Below are 22906 nucleotides of genomic sequence, written 5' to 3' on the forward strand. Positions count from 1 at the left end.
GACGTCTGGTCAACGATGACTAGGGAGACTTCAGGTACAGAAGCCGGTGGAGTAGTCTCTTGATCCACAGACGAATACAGCTTGGTTCTCTTGTAGACTGTAGCTCTACAGTGAAGAAAGCTAGGCGGCCTCAGGCTCTCTGAGCGCCGACTCGACTTGACTCCTCTCGGGGTAAATCCAACACGTGCAGGCGTCGGCGATTATCCGCTCCATAAATCATAGGACCAAAGCAAATATATTCCAGCCGCAAAGGGCTATGTAGTCGTCGGGTAGATTAATCCAGTGTACATGTCCATACGGTTCTCGCCTAGGTCTCCTCGGGTGAAAACGCCATGCGGTCGGCCCAGCCTGGATAAGAACTCTAGCTAATACGAGAAAGCGTTGGAGATGCTGGTCACTATAGCACGATACACTATACACAAATAGACTATTAAAGACTCAATAGAAATATGTCGCACTCGACGGTATAGCGCCAAACTCTGACAATTCAGTTACTAATTCGCACGCGGTCTCGATGCTCTATTCTGAGGCCAAACAGGCCATACTTCACCGCACGTTGTATCGTGGGTGAGGCTTCACTTAGTGGGTAACATACTAAAAGGACGAAGGGTACGGAGGTAAGGGGCTAAGGGGCTTTTACATTCACCTGCGCCGTATTTATACGCACGGTGAACAAATAGTGCCACTCTCATTTCTGTCGCCGTATCCCTGGGCAGGGCCGGGGAAAGTACAGACATGTCGTGTCGGTGACTTTGAACTTGGCTCCGGGGGCCGGTCCCTGGCGCCGGTGGACCACTGTCCAATAGGAGAATGAAATATTATGGGCTGGACTAAAGGGATATTCCGTGTATATGTACAAGGAATATACAAGGGATATCAAACGATATACAAATACTATGCAATATATATCAATAAATAAATATATATATTCGGTTTAATCTGATCCTTTGTGCCAGTCAGTCGCCTGTTTACAGAACACCCCGAGCTAGCACTATACGTGCGTCGGGACACACCCACATCAATGAACAGGCTATTTAGACCTGTCATTGAATCCCCAAGGCGCCCAGGGGAACGACAAGAGGGGTGTGATACTTCCTAATTCCAACTCTTTTAGTAGAAAAGAAGGAAGCACCAACATATCCCAGTCTACACAGCCGGGGGTAAAAAAAATTCACATTTTTACATCCCACCACCCTCCCATAGGAAGGAGACGGGAATCCCCAGAGAGACTTCCCACGCGAGCTGTACAGATTGAAAAGAATATATTGCACCTTGAGCCATGTAAAAAAATGGTTTTAGGGCTCTCCGGGGAGGAGGCACTGAACCCATACACACTCAATAATCGAATTGAATCGAATACATACACAATAGAGTAGGACTCCTTCTAGAGCAGGGGTGGCCAACCAGTCAGAGACTAAGAGCCACAAAAATGACTGTGGTACCACAAAGAGCCACACCATATACCAGCGTTTCTCAACCTTTTTTTTCAGTCACGGCACCCTTCATGTGTTTATAGGTCTCACCCTCTGGCCTCTGAAGTTGCTAATGTCTTTTTTATTTGGGCCTCACAGGGTTAAAAGTACCCTGTGAGACCCACGGTTGCAAAATTACAAAAACACTTTTAGCCATTTAAAAAAATAATGTTTATTTAAAAAATGTTAAAGGGGAACTATTTTACTATTTCTTTCACTATTTGGGCACTTTTACACAATTCCTGTGAGTCTATGGAACACCTAGGTTTTTTTCAAAAAAAAATACATTGTTTTGTATTTCTAATCAAGTACTAAAAACCGCATTTTTCTACCTCAAGATCTTAAGCCGTTTTGAGGCTGGGCGTCAACCACTGTGTGGCCTGGTGCCAACTGCCACATCAACTGCCACATTATTATGCAGCTGAGAAATCTCTGACATCACAGATATGCACATTTTCAGATGACTCAGTTCAGTGAGGGTGAATATTGTGAGAGAATTGGAAGAATGCGCCAATATGAGAATTAGAGACATATATCCTATTAATATAAGTCCACATAGCTAAGAAACAATGGTAAACACTGAAAAAGGCCATTTATAAGATAGTTCCCCTTTAACACTTTGACTGCCGGGAGCCGTCTTTAGACGTCTTTGCTGGCCATGCTAAAGTTGCCGGGGGACGCTGTACGTCGTCTTTATATCAATATTTCAAAAATCTGCGATCGGATTCATAATGTCCCTCCGCTGGCCTGAGATCCACCAGCAGGACCCACTGAGCTCTCTGGCGGTTCAGGAGCGCCATCTGGTGGCCGATCGGCGCAAGCGCTTAACAGGAAGCGCATTAGAGGTTTTGCTAGACGTCCGTATTGCTTCCGGCCACTCGGTACATGTCCCGTGACTCTAGCTCGTCACTCTACATAGCGATCGATTGCCAATAACTCGATAAACAACATGATTTGGACGTATATACCATTATACAAGCTGGAGATGGACCGGGTAATAATATATCCCATAATGATAAAATTTCTACTCGACGATGATCGCCCAACGGCGCGCGGAGACTGGGGTGAGTTTCAGCGTGTAACGTTACCGTCTTCGATAATAACTGATATTATCAACATTTGACCCACATTAGATGATTGGTATAATGCTGCCCACGGAATTATAAACGCCCCCTCGCCCAACATCAGATGACGTGTAGTAACTTCTAGAAGTACGTCTAGTTGGAATTTTTTATATCGCGCTGATTGCCATCAAACTGTATTTCATCATCAATATAATGCATTTGGGGCTATATATCACGTTCTGGAGAAAGCTGCAGAAAGAGATGAAAACATACTTATACATTAGACCATACTTTACTATGAATATGTGAATGAAAAAGTTTAACGTTGCTACACAATGAACAATACATATAGGACTTTGAATGGGCCCTAATAATGGCAATGTAGCAATAGAATTTAAAAAGTTATAGCCCTGCAAAGAAGGGGACTTTCTCCATAGACAAATAGCGCTGGCAATCTATGGTATATCATTAATTTAACCTTAGGCAACCAAAGTGTTAAGCACATGTATAGTCAATTGGTCCTGTTGTTCAGCCTCACGACCCTTTTCACCTAAATTACAGCCGGATCAGAGCTTGCTGTGAGACGCAACTAGCCGATCAGCGAATGTGGCTAGTTACACGGACACTGTTATTGGTAATCAATCATAATAAACAACGTCCCCCGCCCCCCCCTTTCATGCATACATGCTTTGGGACAGCCCCGATGATATGCAGTTTGAGTTATTTCTTTAGCATATGTAAAACGGAAATGCCGTTGAATATAACGTTAGCAGCTATTAGCCCTATAAATAGCTTTCCAGAAAAAATACGAGACAAAATCCGCTATAATGCTCATATTCACTGCGCTATAAAATGACAACCTATTGATGCATTTTTTTCTTTAAGCCATTTTGAAGGGACGGTTTATGAACTCAATTGACAATAAGAATGGACAGATAGCAATACTATAAAGTATATATATAGCTGTACAAAAAGACACCGGTCTGTTTACAAAAGCTGGTCCTCAACCACTATATTAGACGCATCACAGTGGTCGCCAATGTGTTAAAGGACATCTCTTTGAAATAAATTACATTTTACAGTTTTTTTCTTGATTTCTTTTAAAGGGGACATGCATTATAAATGGCTTTTTTCTGTGTTTAGCATGGTTTTTATAGTAATACGGGTTAGTATCAATGGGTCTGTGTCTCTAATGACCATATTGACACATCAGTCTAGTCTCGAGTTCACGAGATCCTCCCTCACTCAACTAAGCTGTTCTGATTTGACGGTTTTGCTGACGTTAATATAGCACTGATTTGCATAACTAACACCCCCTCTATGGTTGACAGCGACAGCAGAAACAGAGCGAGGCAGATAGTGTAACCCGACACTTCCTCAAACAGAGCGAGGCAGACAACGAGCGTGTGAGCGAGAGGGAGATAGAGAGGGAGAGAGAGAGAGAGGAGCTTCTGTCGGGGAAACAAACCGCGCGCGAGGAAGCAGCAGTAGCACATACTAATTTACACACAACCTGCGCTGGACCTCACACAGGGAAGCAGCAGTAGCACATACTCATTTACACACAACCTGGGCTGGACCTCGCACGGGGAAGCAGCAGTAGCACATACTCATTTACACACAACCTGGACCTCGCGGGGAAGGAGCAGTAGCACATACTCATTTACACAGTGCTTATGGGCGGAGCCAGGCCAACACAGCCTGAAATCCAAAGTAAGAAAAATTTGGCTTTTGAGTACTTGATTAGAAATATAAAACAATGAATTTTGTTTAATAAAAGCTTACAGATGTGTTCAATAGACTCACAGGAATTGTGTAAAGTTGCCCAAATAGTGCTAGGAATAACAATGCATGTCCCCTTTAAACAAATTATTATTTAACTATTTAATTATTATTTAGTTATTGCACTGCACTGGCAGTTGAACTGCATTGAACTGAACTTAATTGAAAAAAAGAAACCTCATAACCTAACTGGGATTGAACATTGAACTACACTGGCACTGTTTGCAGATGTACTATTATTAAAGTTAGTTAAAACATAATTTTGTATTGTTTTTTTTGGTTAAATCCAAAGGAAAAAATATAAAATCCGAAAACAGGAAAATTCATATCCGAAAACAGGAAAAGATTAGTGATGCACCGATGTGAAAATTGTGGCAGATACCAATAATAGGGGTGGGAATCATCAGTTTCATCACGATACGATACGATATCGATTCTTTGGACAACGATACGATATTTGCCGATATCACAAAGTCTGCCACGATACGATACGATACGATTCAATTCAGGTGTCTGCGATCGATATGAGGCGATATTATGTGCCCATTTAACACAATCAGTCACATTTAGATCAACTAAAAAAAGGCTACGGAAATATCAATTGATGTATTTATTTTTGAGCTCTTCCAGACATTTAAATGAAAAACAATCTATTGTTTTTAATACAAATAGACCTCCTGTTCACTTTTGTTTTTATATATTGAGCTTTAACACACACACAGACACACACAGACACACACACACACACACACACACACACACACACACACACACACACACAGTCCCCCACAGCCCCCACCCCTCCTCCTTCCAAGTCCCCTTTCCACTCTCCTGTTCTCTCTCACGGTTAGCTGCTTAGCTTTTAGCAGCCAACGCGACGTTCATTTAGATATTTAACGCGACGTTGGCATAAAGGAATGGCGACGATGCAACGCCTGTTATATGCATTTGACCCGTTGCGGGGAAAAAACTGCACAGACTTATATCGGCTCGCAAAATAGACGCTCTGTAGTGCTTTACAGCAGACGCAAACACTGCTGTAATTTCTACACGGAGTTTCACAATACTGGGCGCCGGCGGATATGACTCGCGGGGATTTTCAAAATAAGAGTATCGCAATATGAATCGATCTTTTTACGTTGCGTCGATCCTATTTGATTATTGATAATAGATCGATATATCGATCTGGATCGATGTATTGTCCCACCCCTAACCAATAACCGATATTAATATTGCTGTTGTGGCCGATACAGATATTTACCGATGTCGATATCTCTGTATAGAAAACACTTTTTTATGATAATCAAATAAAGAGCTTTGTTGAATTAGTTTGGACTGTTTATGTGGTATGTGGTTCAATTCTAACCTAAAGCAGTACTACCTGTTCAAAATGTGCTCGTTCGGAACGGGGCTGATTGCTTGGCCCCCGGTATATCACTGCTTGCAGCGTTTCTCCAGAAACCGCTCATCCAATCAATGACACACTGCCCTTCCTTCAGTCCTCCTCAGTACACACACCCACCAAGTGTGAATGATGAACAGTCCTCCTCAGTACACACACCCACCAAGTGTGAATGATGAACAGTCCTCCTCAGTACACACACCCACCAAGGGTGAATGATGAACAGTCCTCCTCAGTACACACACCCACCAAGTGTGAATGATGAACAGTCCTCCTCAGTACACACACCCACCAAGTGTGAATGATGAACAGTCCTCCTCAGTACACACACCCATCAAGTGTGAATGATGAACCGTCCTCCTCAGTACACACACCCACCAAGTGTGAATGATGAACAGTTCTCAGAGATCTTCCTGGTTTCAGTATTTTTCAAAACGCTTTTTTTTATATTTTTTACTTTTGTAACTTATTTTCAGAAATTACTGATATTTTGAAACTATTTAACACTGAGTGCCAGCCACGAGAAATACGTTATTTAATCGTAGTTTTTTTTAGCGATTTCCATAAAATGTTCATCAATCTAGCCTCACGTTACCATTGGGACTGGCTTTGAGGTCGAACAGGGGAAATACCGGCCCCTATCATCTCCCAGATGGTAATGCACCCATTGGATTGGACAGAATGAAAATGCATGGGGAAAAGAAAATCCTTAATCCGGAATCCACATTTTACTTCTCAGGCATGTAACCCGAGCCGATTGCAGTCATTGTGGTCCCTCAGAACAGCGTGGAATATGTGTTTCGAGCACCCAGCATTGGATCAATAAACACGATCGATATTTGGAATGGCGATCAGAAATTGGAATAATCTTTTTGGAGAACATCTGATCTGAGGTAAGGAATCTATTTTACCAGTCTTGGGGTAATCAGAGTTATTTTTTCACATATATATCAACGTGGCCCCTATATGTGTATGTGTGTGCTGATCAGGAAATAGATAATCGATTTTTCAGCCCGCTTCTCTAGCGTGCATAAGTACACATACCGTAATTCCTCTAATAGTGACCCGGACTTGTATTTGCTTAAACTGTAGCGGGTACCAGGCTTTTATTAGGAGGAGGCATGTATAAGAGAGAGGCCTATATTTCTAATTTTCAAACAGATCATAATGAATAAATCAACATTTTGTGTCAGTTTGAACCCAGTAAAATGTACTGGGTTCATTTATTGAAACCAAGTACTGTATGAAATAGTAAACAGTGCAATTACAGGTGGTCACTGGTCATTTCAACGTTTTCAAAGTGAAATCAAGTAACTAGCTCAGTATGCAGCTCAGTATATTAGTAACCCGGCTTGTATTAGGAGGCCGGCTTATAATTGCTTAGCTCAAGAGCGCACCCGGCCATTAATAGAGACCCGGCTTGTATTTGAGACCCGGTTACTATTAGAGGAATTACGGTATACTATTGATAATCTAGCGTTTATTTGAAAACGATTCATAAATTTTTTTTTCATCAAAAAAACAAGCGTTTTTCAAAATGGTATAAAACGGAAATGTACTGATGAAAAAACAATCCGTTTCGTACATGTTGACTGCAAGCAAGTCATTGATAAGCGACAGGCGTATTAGACACATTTAAGACAATTTAAGATATAGTTTACATTTAAGACAATTTAAGATATAGTTTATGCGTTCGCATATGTGCTCGCCCTCCCATTGACTACAGTGCTGGCACTCAAGCGCTAAATCGTGCGCCCCCTGCTGGCACTCAAAGTGTTAAGGCCAAAACATGTAAAAAATCGAATTAAAATAAAAGAGTACAAAATTTTTTTAAAGTTTTTATTTATTATTATCGGCCCAATCTTGATATCGGACCGATACTGATGAAAAAAAAACGGCCATATCGGCCGATATTATATCTGCGGCCGATATATCGTGCATCACTAGAAAAGATAAAAATGGATTTCATAGGGCCCTAGTTAAGGTGAGTTAATAAATTCACTCTGAAAATCTGCTCCGCTCTGATAAACGGACTCTTTGGTCAGAGCGTCCAGTGTGCACTCAGAATTTTCAAACAACTTGAGTGTGCTCGCACTGACACTGGTTGTAAATAGTTATGAGTGTTGTATGTGCCTCCCCCTGCCTTTCCCATTAATGATACATTGCCAATAGGGATGTATCAGTAGTATTGGCAGTGGTAGTAGTCGTAATAGTAATCCAGTATATTTTTATATTTTCTAAAAAATAAACCAGTTCAACACAGGTAACCACTTTTGCTTCATTTCTTTGATGGCTCAAATGTATGCTCTAGTCTAGTAGATTTTGTGTTTTGAGCACAAACTTCATCATAGATCTGGCCTCTTTATTTTGCTCTCAAAGTGAATCAGATTGATGTATTTAACTTTAAAATATACAAAATAATAATTCCGGGGGAGCATGCCCCCAGACCCCCCTAGAGGGTCCGAGGTTCACCCACCACAGTCTCACAAAATCCTGTGGGAAACACTGTCCCTGTATTGTAAATAGTTCATATGTGTGTTGTCACTACTGTATGTAAAATTGTAAATAAGCTAATTTATGTGTTATAAATAAATATTGTTAATATTTATTTACCTAATGTTACGGACGGTGTCCTTATGTATGTATATAGAGGGAGTAATGTATGTTATCTGTTGTATGTATAGGCATGTTTTGTTTGTTGTTGTCTTGTCTCCCTCTTGCGTCTACATATCCCCACTCTCAGGGCCCTATTCCCCGTACCTGGTTCAACTAAGTCGATCAAGAGTCCCATTATCCAGATTCAGTTAACCCGATGTTTGAAGCCGGGATTTTCCTGTTCCTCGAAGGTGGATTCAGTCTCGTTAACTCGACCCAGACTTGAGACCCAGGATAAGTGCGCGCGGCCGCTTCAGTTGAAAAGCCAGCACTTATCGATAGCAGAGATCCTGATTTTCTAACGGCATTGATTGATTAATTGATTTAAAACTTTATTATCAGATTGCAGTACGGCTCAATCGCCTCGCCGACAAGTTAAATGCGTTATCTATAGGCTAATTTTAAGTCCCTCATTACCTCAATCAATCAGATTATATTTCTTTAAACTTGCCTGCTGGCAGTAGGTTTATGGATTGAATAATCAAATGAGATCTTGCTAGCGAAAATAATTAGTTAAACTCTTATACAGAATAAGGATACGGCTCTCTTACCCATTGATTAATGTATGGTGGATCTTTTACTTATCTCCACTGTGGTGTAACGGTTTCTTCTTTTGACTTTCACGCAGACGACCGGGGTTTGAATCCTAGTCTTTTCCTTCTTTTTGCAATGTAGGAATAATTCAATTTGGTGCACGTTGAGAGCTATATAAAGAATGACATCCTCAATGCATGTAGATTTATAATATTTTAACTTAAAACTAGGCTACTTTTGCGTATAATCATTAATATTATATTCCAAAAAATTATATTGGAAACACGGGGTTTCGAACACCGGTCGCCCGGTTGCCAGGATTGAGCACTACCGCTGCGCCACTGTGCCAGATGGGATAAATTCATTGTTTATACATTAATGAACGAGAGACCCGTGTTTAGAATATTTTTTCTTTTGAATTAAGTTTTATCTCTTTATTCTCAAATGCATTAATGTGACGTCAACGGCTCATTCAATTTCTCAAATCCGTCAAACAGCGCATCTCATCAGACATTTTAATCCCAGTTACAATATCACACAAAATCCACAATCCACGCATAGACACTTCAATTTTATGCTTGAATGAAACAAAATCCAGGCGCTCCTCTCCTTCCTCGCTCCTCATCCACAGCGGAGAATATGAAAGGAATCAGAGCCAAACGAGCGATAGGTTTCAATCATTAAGGATATCCCCGCGGGATTCACATTTGCAATGCTGCGCGTTGTTAAAATAACCACATAATGTGTACATCGCACCTAGCGAGCGCCACGGTATATATAACGTGCATTATTTAGGACAAAGTGAATTTAGTATCAGCATTTTGGGTCTATTTTACATTTCAAAAGCCCCCTCTGGAAGAATGGAGCACAAAAACGTAATTCAGAATGGTATAATGCAGATCCTAGACTGTGAGAATCATTTCAGGAAACGAGCTGTCACTTCTTTGCGGGGGCGTGGCCATGGTTCATCCGGCTAACTTGAACTTAACCCTGCTCTCGACCAGGCTCAAACTTTTTGATCTGTTGTCATGGTGATTTAGACAATCGCGCGTCGGGGAATGGGAAGGTCCGGCTTAAGTCAGGCTTGACCGAAAGTTATCCGGCTAACTCAGTTATCCAGGTACGGGGAACGGGGCCCAGGTGTCTCAGTTCCAGCAACAACAACAGCAGCAGCAGCAGCTGAGGCTCGTCGGGCAATCAGGCTCCACACTCCTTCATATACCCATTTGTGTGCAGTGTTAGTTAGCTCCCTGGTTCGTTTGGTCTGTGTGTGGTGGTAACTATACTTGGTCTGTGTGTGGTGGTAATTATACTTGGTCTGTGTCTGTGTGGGAGCTCATTTTGGTATGTCTTCGGTATAGAGCTGGTGAAGGCTCTTGGCACTTTGTGCCGTCAGTTAGTGTAGGTCTTTAGTATAGTTTTGTGCTGTTTGTGTTCTATAGAGCTGTGGCCTGTTTGGCATTAGTTTGGTAGTTGTACATTTCTGTTTTGCCCATAACCTGTTTGTGTATTTGTTCATTCCTCGTCACCCAGCCTATGGTGATTGCTTTGCTTTGTATTAATCTTTTGTTTTGCACACAGGGACATTGAGGACAGGAAGATACCCTGGGTCTACATTTTGCATCACGTAGGTCAGCGGTTCTCAACAGGGGTTCCCCGGCACACAGGGGTTCCGCGGAGAGCTGCCAGGGGTTCCGCGAGATGCCTGGCAATGTTCTTTAAAAATATAGAATGACAACAGTCTTATTTTGAAAATCCTATAGCGGGTCTCATTTCTGCCCACGCGCAGCTCCAGCTAAATAACTAGGCTCCGAAAGCTAGCAACATTTAGGTCATTATGATACTCTTATTTTGAAACTCCGTGGTGTCGTGACTCATATCCGCTCTACAGCACACAGCCAATAAGGATGCATCTCAACACAGCAGGCTGAGCAGTGAGCTTAGCGTCTCTCAGCTCAGCAGTAGTAGCGTACTCTGGATCTGGAATGCGGACATTGAAACACAGCAAGGATAGTGTTTTTGCGACCCAAAACAAATCCCTGCTGTTTTATTCCGCAACGGGTCAAATGCATATAACATGCTTTGCAATCCTTGCCATTCCTTTGTGGCCACGTTGTGTTTAAGACCGGAATTAATGTCCCTTTAGCATAAGCTAACAACAAGCCCTGTTCAGAGCGACAGAGAACAGCAGGGTGGGGACTTGGAAGGAGGACTGGGAAGGAGGGGGGGGGGGGGCATTCTCCCTCTATGTGTGTGCGTTTGAAAATATATGATGAAGTCAGACTACTATATTATATTGATAGTAAATGTACTGAGGGTGGACAGACAGATTATGTTGATATTTAAACATAAAAAATACAATACATAATAAATGTATCCATGATCATCATGCAACATAAAACAATTGCAGGAACGGTTTGGGAGAGGAAGGTGTTTTAGGTTGCGTGTTCCAAAAAATGTACTTAAAGTTTAAAGCTCAATATATCAAAACGTGGCACTTTATAGTGAACAGGCACTTTATAGTGAATCCAAATTATTTTTTGGATTACAGAAAATTATCCCTAAAGTGCTATCTGATGCAGCTGCACTGTTTTCCATGAAAATACCATATTTGGATAAGTTTGACCATTTCTAAAAATCTAAAAATCATTAAGTCACTCTGGATAAAAAAAGATTTTACAGACAACATTGAGACAAAGCTTCCTGACACATCTCCATCCAAACTCTTGGAAGAACTCATTGAAATCTCATCTGATACCACCGAGCTAGTTTCAGAGTGTGGTGCTGAGTACCAAGTATCTCATGATGCTGCAGTTAAGGTGTTGATACCATTCAGCCCCACATATCTGTGTGAAGCTGGCTTTTCATCCATGACAGCTCTGAAAACAAAATATAGGGCCAAGTTGAGCCTTGATGATGACATGCGTGTTGCCTTGTCAAAGATCTCCCCGCGTATTGACCGTATTATTAGCCAGCAGCAGCGGACCTCGCATTGAGCTAGAAATGTCCACTGAGTGAACGAGTGCTTATTTTCTGTATTTATTTATATTTTTTGAGAAATGGTAACTTGGTGATCCTTTTCTGTATTTAAAAAAAATACATGATTTTCTGTTTTTGAGAAATTGTCAAACTTATCCAAATATGCTATTTTTATGGAGAACAGTGCAGCTGCAACAGATAGCACTTTAGTGATCCTTTTCTGTATTAAAAAAAAAATACATGATTTTCAGTTTTTTCTTAAATAAACATTATTTTGAAAGCAAGCACTTTTGTCATCAGATTCAGACAACTTTATTGATCCCGCGTGGGGCAATTCATATTTGCAGATTCACCAACAAGCAACAAAGACAAACAAACAACAAAACATCTCAACGACAGCACGGCAAATAAAGAATCATTGTATCATCATTGTAGCAAAAAAGACGGGACCGAAAAAGTTTTTATCGTATGTAGGGGTGCCCTGGAATATTTTATTGAACACAGGGGTGCCTTGGCAGCAGAAAGGTTGAGAACCCCTGACGTAGGTGACCTACTGTTAAAGACACCAGCTTTAGAAGTGAGCACCACCACCTGTACTTTGGGGCGTCCGCGCCTGTAAGGGGGGGTGGGCTTTTATTTCTTTTTGATATTTCATTTGGTGCTCACTGGTAAGTCCTCCTTGCTCTCTGTGTTGCTGATTTTGAATTTTGTAAAATAAATATTATTTTGCAATTTGTCTCTTGCGTTTAGTGTCACTGCACCCTCACCTACCCTGTCTGTGGCCTTGTGTTGCGTCTCCCCACTGGGGTACGTAACATAAATGGGGGCTCGTTAGTGGGCAACAGACGGTTGGTGTTGGTGTGTGGTGGGCACGTTGGGTAGGTTGGTTTTTAGTAGTAAATTGATCTGTGTATGTTTGCGCTGGTGTCTCTTTGTAGACATGACGTATTTTAGTGTGGAAGGGTTTCTGAGTGATCCCTCAGTGGATAATTTGGATCAGTGTAGGAAGGAGGATCTCTGTGCTATTGCCTCCCATTTTCAGGTCAGCCTTGCTAAAAGTTTGTCTAAGGCTGACCTGAGGGAGGAGGTGGTACACCTTTTAGTATATAGAAAGGTGCTCGGTATGGGTGAGGGGGCGTCTTTTATTTCTTCCCCTAAGTCGGCCTCGGACACAGAGCATGAGGGGGTAGAGGGGGCGGTGGTGGACCCGGTTGCAGACGGGGTAGAGGAGGATAAGCCTCCCCTTTCGGGTGTCACGTCTCCAGGGCCCAGACATGCTTCACCCTTCCCTAGTGGGAGTACTGAGGAGGCCAGTCTTCAATTAAGTTTGGCGCGGTTGCAATATGAGGAGAGGGAGAGGGAGAGAGAGGAGAGGGAGAGGGAGAAGGAAAGGGATTTCAGGTTAGCTGTCAGGAAGATGGAGCTGGATGTTGAGATCTCGAATCACCGGGTGGACGCTGAAATTAAAATGAAGCAGCTGGAGCTTGAAGCTGCTAAAATTGGGAGTCCTGCTCAACCCTCTTCCACGGCTGTGGGGGCTTATGATGTAAGTAGACTTATATCTCTGGTACCTCAATTTCGTGAGGCGGAGGCCCAGGAGATTTTGTCTGCCCTCTCTCTCAGTGACAGTTTGTCTTATGACTCAATCAAGACTGCTGTACTTCGAGCCTATGAGTTAGTGCCGGAGGCATATAGGCAAAAATTCCGAGCTCACAGAAAGTTACCTGGCAGTACTTTTGTGGAGTTCGCTTGTGAGAAGGAGTCTCTATTTTTTCGGTGGTGTAAGGCGAGTGACGTGTCTGATTTTATTTCACTGTCTGAGTTACTGTTGCTGGAGGAGTTTAAAGTAGTCTGTCTGACCGTTTGGCTACATATCTAAATGAGCAAAAAGTTGGTACGTTGGCTCAGGCTGCAGTGCTCTCTGATGAGTTTGTGCTGACCCATAGGCAAACTTTTGGTACTCTCAGACATGAGGGTAGGACCTTTTATCCCTCTGCTCACACTCCAGCTAGGTCACACGTTAGTCCGCCGCAGTGGCTATGTTGGACAGACTAGTCCGCCCCGCTCAGTGTCTCCCCGCTACAAGGAGGAGCGGGAGTGTTTTTACTGTCATCAGGTGGGCCACATTATAAGTGACTGTGTTGTTTTGAGACGCAAGGAGCAGTCTCAGACAGATGGACGACCTAAAGCGGTTGGTTTGGTCCAGACAGTGTGTGACATCCCGGGTCCCAGTTACGATCCGTTTATGTCGGACGGGTTGGTCTCGCTCAGTGGCAGTGAGTTGGACCAGCGTCCAGTACGCATACTGCGGGATACTGGGGCTGCACAGTCATTTATCATATCAGACATGTTGCCGTTTTGTGATGGGTCATCAACTGGCTCTAGTGTGTTGGTGCAGGGGATCGAGATGGGCTTTGTGTCGGTGCCCCTCCATCAGATACATTTAACCTGCGGGTTGGCAAAGGGGGTGTTCAAGGTGGGCGTGTGCCCATCATTACTAGTGGGAGGTGTCACCTTTTTGTTAGGTAATGACATCGCTGGTGGCAGAGTTATGCCATGTGTTAAAGTTTTGGATCACCCTACTGTTTTGTACCCTGATGTGTTTGCTCCGTTGCTCCCAAGAGTATTGCCAGTGTGTACGATCACCAGTGCTCCACAACCTGTAGTTGTGACGAGTGACAGGGTGACGATTCGGCGGGGTACACTAGCCTCCGAGGCAACGCGGTTACCCAGGACTCGTGGTAAGCTGGTAGTTGCCCAGAGTGAAGACGCTGGTTTGGCCACATGTTCATTTACTGCTCCTGCTCCAGGGATAGCTGGAAGCAGAGAGGTGGTCAGTTCTGTTGTGAATAGAATTCGGTCAATAGGCGGCCCTTTGAGGCTGTTGAGGAAGCAGCTGATGGGAGAGACTCTTCACAACGAACCTCAGGTGAGGGGTTTGTTGTCTTGTGTGTGCAGGCTTGAAAAGTGGCTGCATGAGGCTAGTGCTGTCTCTGAGGGGGGTCTCTCTGCTGCTCAGCGTATTGTAACGCTGCATTTTGTGCTGTGCTGTGTGGACTCTCACATTGTATTATGTATTTTTCTTTGTGAGGAGGAAGAGGGCAGCAGTCTGCCATTGTGCGTTTTAACCGTGGACCATCCCTCTTTTTTTGTGAGGTGCCTTCTCAGACCACGGTCTTAATACTTTTGATGTTGGTGTTGGGACTGCTGTACCCCTGGACATTTTGTGTCAACAGCACCCCTGATCATATCAGATGCTACCAAGAGAGGTATGAAACAACGGGAAGGTGATGGTCTGGTTGGTTGATGGCAGTGGTGGATGTTTTGTTTTGTGTTGTGATCTGTGTTCTTTGGGAATAATAAATGGGGGACTTGGGTTGTATGTTGTGTTGTCGCCAGCCATGGGCTGACTCTTTATGGGGGGGGAGGGTGTTAAGGACGCCTGTACGTTAATGCCAAGCAAGCAGTGCAAAAATGCTTCCGCATTCGTCACCGCACGCTAGTGCGGTAAAGCGCCCTTCTTTTCAGACAAATGCTACCGTGCGTGCACCGGCGGCGGCGTGCTCGCTCAGGTGCGTGCGTGCGCCGGCGTGCTCGCGCGAGGTGCCCGCGCATGCGCCTTGGTTCGACACGAGCGGAGCTCAATATATATAAGTCACCGCCCCTTATTCAGTATCTAGCAATAGCTCAATTGGCAAGGACACATGGCTGTGGATCCTATGGCTTGTTTGCTGGCGAGTTCGAATCCCATCGAAACTATTTTTTAACGTGATTTTTTTTTAACGTGTATTATTTCGCCGGTTAAGGTTAGGCATGGTTAAGGTTAAGGTTAGGCATTGTTTCGGAGTTGGTTAAGGTTAGAACGGTTAAGTTTAGGCGCTGTTAAGGAGCTGGTTAAGGTTAGAGTTTGTCAAAGAGAATGGCAATATAATTTCTATGGTTAAGGTTAGGCATTGTTTCGGAGTTGGTTAAGGTTAGAACGGTTAAGTTTAGGCGTTGTTAAGGAGCTGGTTAAGGTTAGAGTTTGTCAAAGAGAATGGCAATAGACAGCCTATTTCCGCGCGACCTGGGCGCTGGGCGGCGGAAAATGAAAGGCGCATTACTGCATGCCACTACGGTAAATTTTTGCACTGCTTGCTTGGCATAAAGCTACACGCGTTAAGGACGGTGTCCTTATGTATGTATATAGAGGGAGTAATGTATGTTATCTGTTGTATATATAGGCATGTTTTGTTTGTTGTTGTCTTGTCTCCCTCTTGTGTCTACATATCCCCACTCTCAGGTGTCTCAGTTCCAGCAACAACAACAACAACAACAACAACAACAACAACAACAACAACAACAACAACAACAACAACAACAACAACAACAGCAGCAGCTGAGGCTCGTCGGGCAATCAGGCTCCACACTCCTTCATATACCCATTTGTGTGCAGTGTTAGTTAGCTCCCTGGTTCGTTTGGTCTGTGTGTGGTGGTAACTATACTTGGTCTGTGTGTGGTGGTAATTATACTTGGTCTGTGTCTGTGTGGGAGCTCATTTTGGTATGTCTTCGGTATAGAGCTGGTGAAGGCTCTTGGCACTTTGTGCTGTCAGTTAGTTTAGGTATTTAGTATAGTTTTGTGCTGTTTGTGTTCTGTAGAGCTGTGGCCTGTTTGGCATTAGTTTGGTAGTTGTACATTTCTGTTTTGCCCATAACCCGTTTGTGTATTTGTTTATTCCTCATCACCCAGCCTATGGTGATTGCTTTGCTTTGTATTAATCTTTTGTTTTGCACACAGGGACATTGAGGACAGGAAGATACCCTGGGTCTACATTTTGCATCACGTAGGTGACCTACTGTTAAAGACACCAGCTTTAGAAGTGAGCACCACCACCTGTACTTTGGGGCGTCCGCGCCTGTAAGGGGGGTGGGCTTTTATTTCTTTTTGATATTTCATTTGGTGCTCACTGGTAAGTCCTCCTTGCTCTCTGTGTTGCTGATTTTGAATTTTGTAAAATAAATATTATTATTTTGCAATTTGTCTCTTGCGTTTTGTGTCACTGCACCCTCACCTACCCTGTCTGTGGCCTTGTCTTGCGTCTCCCCACTGGGGTACATAACACCTAATTTATGTGCAATAATTTCATTTCAGATACTAATAACCGCCTTACTGCGCGTGTCTATGACGACACTGTTGACCACGTATCCGTGACACGCGCGCCCCCCTACCACCCCCCCTGAAAAAAGTCCTAGGGGAAACACTGCATGCACAGGTAAACCAACATGCATGGACAGGTAAGCCAACACACATGCACAGGTAAACCAACACACATGCACAGATAAACCAACACACATGGACAAGTAAACAAACACACATGCACAGGTAAACCAACACACATGCACAGGTAAACCAACACACATGCACAGGTAAACCAACACACATGGACAAGTAAACAAACACACATGCACAGGTAAACCAACACACATGCACAGGTAAACCAACACACATGCACAGGTAAACCAACACACATGGACAGGTAAACACACATGGACAGGTAAACCAACACACAACACACATGGACAGGTAAACCAACACACATGCACAGGTAAACCAACACATGGACAGGTAAACCAACACACATGCACAGGTAAACCAACACACATGCACAGATAAACCAACACACATGGACAGGTAAACATCACATACCGTGAGGACGGAGAGGACGTGGAGGACAGCTTCCCACAGTGCAGGCAGCACCACAGGGTCAGTGTCCTCGATGCTGAGGAGGACAGCTGGACAGGCTCGGGACGCCTCGGTCTGAACCAGGGCCGGTGTGAACTCACACAGCGCAGACACAGCCTCGAAGAACGCACCGCGCACCTGGGGGACGGGACAGAGCTCACGTTCAGTCTAGTGTAGACCTGTTCAACAGGGTTCACAAACAGACCCCAAATGTAGTTCCCAGGGTTCCCACAGACATTGCAAAAAACTTTCAAGTACTTTTCCAAGCACTATTTTTTCATTTTAAAAGGGTATTTAAAGGGATCCAATTCACAATGTGTTTTTTTTAAATTGGATCAAATATTTATGGCTTAAAACCAATTTCCGACAATTAGTTACACTTGAGTTTAGTTACAAAAAAAAATTTGGGATGTTCGATATTGGCTTTTTTACCGATATTTGATATACCGATATTGTCCAACTCTTACTTTCCGATACCGATATCAACCGATACCGATATATGCACTGATATATATAGTAATTAACATTACATATCTCTTCGGCTAGTGTTCTTCAGTCTAAACTAGTGTTAAGGGAGGGAGACAGCTGTGTCTGTGGATGGTGGCGGTGTGAGGCAGCACGAAAACGCTCAGTCGAATAAGATGAACTTTTAGCTAAACTTTGACATTCACTCTTTTAATTTTGATCCTGAATTAATTTGAACTTCAATAGTCTTCCTTGTTGAAGCAAAACTGTGCTTTTTCTCGCATCGGGCAGTGTTTTGACAGGGGCGCGTCGGCCGTCGGCCTACACACACCGAGCCCACCTGCAATCAATCGGCGTCATGACGAGCCCGATGGAGGTGGCGTTGCCGGTGGAAATCAACCTGGAGACACTGTGGAGGGCTATTCAGGGATTCAGCACTAGGGCTGCAACGATTAGTCGACATAATTGACGATGTCGATTATGAAAAATCGTCGACGAGAAATTTTGCGTCGATTAGTCATTAAAAAAAATATATATATATATTATTATAATTTTTTTCTTTCTTTTTTTGCACTACCTATCTTTGTGAAAGTGGCTTCTCAGCTCTGGTCCAGCCAGCTGAAGACTTCTTAGCTTAACATAACAGACTGACAGTAAGTTTGGGGGAACTAATGGGATAACTGGGGATGTTGTTTGGTCCTGACAGGAGTCTCAAAGCAACTCTGAGGTCATGCTCAATGTCCAATCTGTTCCTCTGCTCTGTCTTCAGCTGGACCAGAGCTGAGAAGCCACTTTCACAAAGATAGGTAGTGCAAAAAAATTAAAAATAAATAAATAAAATTATAATAATTTTTTTTCTTTTTTCTTTTTTAAATATAATTGTTTTACGATTAGTCGACTAATCGAAAAAATAATCAACAGATTAGTCGACTACCAAAATAGTCATTAGTTGCAGCCCTATTCAGCACTAAATTGGATTCTAAGGTGGACCCCATATACAACAAACTGGATGTAATCCAGACAAAACTGGACACTCTGGGGGATCACGTTTCCGAGCTCGAGACACGGGTCAGTGCCACTGAAGATAATACACAGGATCAAATGAAGCGCATAAAACAGCTGGAAAGAAACTTGGATTACCTGCTCACAGAGAGAGAGAACTCTGAGAACAGGAGCAGGGCTCTGAATCTGCATTTTGTGAACATTACCGAGGGCCGAGAGGGTATAGACGTCACCCATTTTATGTCTCAAATGATTCCCGAGATTCTGGGGAGAAATAACTTTCCGGAGCCCCTGGCCATTGCAACGGCACACCGAATTGGTCGGCTGGAGTCCAAAGATGACAACGACAGGGCCGCAATGAACAGATGCGGCGCTGGATCCGACAGCCAGAGGGACCAGAGGGACCGCAAGAGAGACACCAACCCCAGACATCGGCACATCCTCATTAAATTCTACAGATACCAGGATAGAGCCAGGATCATGAGTCTTGCTAGAGAAAAGAAGGACTTGCTTTACATGGGAAATCGCGTCTATATTTTCCCCGACTACAGTAAGGCAATGCATGACAAATGCTGAAGTTTCATCACGTAAAGAAGAAACTGCGGGAAAGGGGGTTCAAGTACGCCCTGCGTGGCAGTACACTTGAAGTGAAGATGGATGGCAAATGGAAGAAGTTCAACTCTCACGAGGAGGCAGAGGCCGTCTTGCTGCCATCATCAGTAAACTCTTCCCTGAATTCGACAGGATAAACAAACCACAGAACTGAAGTGTACTCGTCCTCCTGAGTGAGTGTTTACTAAAGTTTCCCTTCAATGTGGAGACATCATTTGTCAGTCCTTGATTTATTGTCAAATCTGTAAATGACAGTCCTTGTCCCGAACTCTCAAAGCTGTATGAGCTCAGCCTATAAAGGGGCGATTTAATTTAATTAAACCTAATTTGAGCATTATATTGTGTCATTCGTTTAGCTATATTTCCTTTCCTTTTATCGATTCAGACTGAGCAGAAGTGGTGGTAAGATTTAGACCACCTAAGCCATGGCTGGTTCATTTAAGTAACCAAGCAGTTTTATTTTTTATTTTCCTTTTGTCTTTGTTTTGTATGTGTACGTGTATGAATGTGTGTGTGAAGTGTGTAGGCCAGGGGTCGGCAATTAGGTTTGGCCACGGGCCAGATTTTCCCCAAGCCGTTGCTTGGCGGGCCAGGATCAAAAACAATGGCTAATTTAATATACTGATATTGAAAAAAGACAAAAGTTTTTCTCTGGTCTGCATCCCCTTAACAATTGTGTGTATTGCGCCGTACTGTATTGTAATTTGTACCCATTCTGCAATCTGTTAAATAAAGTTTTCATTCATTCATTCATTGCAGATCACCGCAGCGGGTGATGGACAGATCAGAATGCATGAAAACACGACTCACCATACCTTGTTTGTTGTTAAGTCCTCCAAAATCCCTGCTAATGTTTGAAACATGTCATATCCACTCGCCGCCCTCCAATTCCAGATTGGCGTTGAATGCTTTATCTGAACTTTATCTGCCAACTTGAACACAGTTGTCATCATTGCCTCGTTGTTGTTGTTGTTGTTGTTGTCGCCACATATTATGCAGAGAGGACGTCGGCTCGGCACGCAAGAATCACCGACCTGTTGCGATAAACCCGTATTTTAAGTATGGCTCCTGTTTATTAAAAGAAGCGTTATAGTTCCCCGTTTTTTTTAACTCGCTCGCATCTCGAACGCAGAAGTGAAAGTTTGTTAGGGAAATATACACGGGCCCGGTGGGACTATTCCATTGGTTCTCCCAGTCCACGTGACCATTTCTAGCATTTCAATTGGCTATAGTGAAACATGCTTTTGATGACTACCGGTAGATACATACAGCTTCACAATAAAAGACACCCTGGCGTCCCGAGTGAATATTTCCCGCACGTCACATAAATATCATATTCTCAAAATAATCTGATGGGCCAGAAATTATTGCTGGCGGGCCAATGTCGGCCCGCGGGCCGCCTATTGCCGATCCCTGGTGTAGGCTATACTCTCGGTCACGGTACTAGTCAGTAGTCAGAGACGCTCCCTGATTACTTTCCCCATGTGCATTGGTACAGTTTTACATCATGGCCAGTGCAGCTGACAGTGATTGCCCGTCCTCGCAAGGGGATGACCTAGAGAACGATACTCCCATCATTACTGATTTTGATTCTGATTGCCTTGAAGCTAAATTTGACAGTTTTGAGTACACAGACTATAAATCCCATACACAGGTCAATGAAATAGACCCGGACAACAATTTTTTTACCATGTCAAATAACGAATGCCAATATTACACAGCCAGTAAATTCAACAGTAAGATCAATGTGGCAAACAACATATCACTGATCCATTTTAATAGTAGAAGCCTTCCCAGAAACTTTGACTCCATAAAAATGTATCTAAAGGAATTTGATAAACCATTCAGTGTCATAGCTATTTCTGAGTCTTGGCTGAAGCCTGACAATTACTTAGATTTTAACATGTGTGGTTATGAAATGTTTTGGGTAAATAGGAGCAACAAAGACAGAGGAGGGGTGGTATTGTACATTGATAGTAATCTGTGCTGTAAAAAGGTTAACGATATGTCAAGGGCCGTGGACGATCTATTTGAATGTGTAACAGTTGAAGTCCAAATGGAAAAAAGAAAAAACATTATTGTGAGTTGTATTTACAGGGAGCCAGGGACGAACGCTGGAGAATTTACGGAGTGGATGGAGACATTATTTTCAAGTCACGGTCAAAAGGACTTATTTTTATGTGGTGACCTCAACATTGATTTATTAAAGGCTAAGCATCATAAAACAACAGAAGCATTTATTGATTCAATGTTCAGTATGAGTTTGCTCCCAAACATCATCAGACCCAGTAGAATAACTTCCCATAGCGCTACTCTAATAAATAACATATTTTGTAACAGTTTTGCCTGTGTACATGTTCTTTCGTGTTTATGTGCCTTTTTATGTTCTATGTAAATGGACCACAATGGAAACAAGCCTATGGCTTTATCGTGTCCTATCCATTTGACCAGCGTTTGACATTGTTGTTTCAAATGTTGTTTTACTGTTGTGTCAATAAAGTTTTCAATTCAATTGCAGTAAGAACAGGAACACTCTCTCCATCCTCTAGACCAGTGATTCCCAACCTGGGGGCGCAGGGGGTCCGCCAGACCACAGATGATTTGATTTTTTTTTGTATTATTTTTTTTTAATTTTTTTTCTTTCAGAGAAATATTTAATTAGCATATTTGTATCATCAGAAGCACGAATAGTCTCTCCACTACAATAAAAAATTAAGATAAATAAATAAACATCTAGACATGATTTTTGAACGTTAACAGTAGGCTACCGGGTAGCCGCTAAAACGCGAATCAGTTGACTGTATCACTTTCCGTAGCTAGCCTAGCACGCTAGTTAACTTTCTCGGCTCGTCTGCAGTCAGCCGCCAGAGGCGAAAATGTGTGACAAACGAAAAGGAGATGACGACAGCTCACCTGCAAAAAAAGTTAGGACCTACAGCAATCGCGAAAATTACATCACCATGGGCTTCACTGAGGGACCAGACAAACAACCTGAGTGTGTGATTTGTGGAGAAAAGTTGGCAAACTCGAGCCTGAAGCCCAGCAAGCTGAAGAGACATCAGGCGTCTAAGCACCCAGAAACCGTTGGGAAGGATCCGGACTTTTTTCGGAGGAAAGAACAGTCTCTCAAGGCGAACAAGCCCGTTGATGTTAGAGTAGCGTGGAGCAGGGGTGGCAGTGATTTACAGAAGGCTACCGAAGCCTCCTTTGAGTG

General features: G+C 43.1%; 1 protein-coding gene across 1 annotated transcript in view; it reads right to left on the reverse strand.

The window, feature by feature from the left end:
- Nucleotides 1-22906, reverse strand: part of ltn1 (listerin E3 ubiquitin protein ligase 1) — a 206501-nt gene that overhangs the window by 172543 nt on the left and 11052 nt on the right. The window contains exon 7 of the mRNA XM_084320815.1: nt 17578-17751. Coding sequence (XP_084176941.1) covers nt 17578-17751 — 174 coding nt within the window. The remainder of the gene's footprint in view (nt 1-17577; nt 17752-22906) is intronic.

The sequence above is a fragment of the Notolepis coatsorum genome, assembly GCF_963971535.1.
Source record: "Notolepis coatsorum genome assembly, chromosome: 8".
NCBI classification, from domain to species: Eukaryota; Metazoa; Chordata; class Actinopteri; order Aulopiformes; family Paralepididae; genus Notolepis; species Notolepis coatsorum.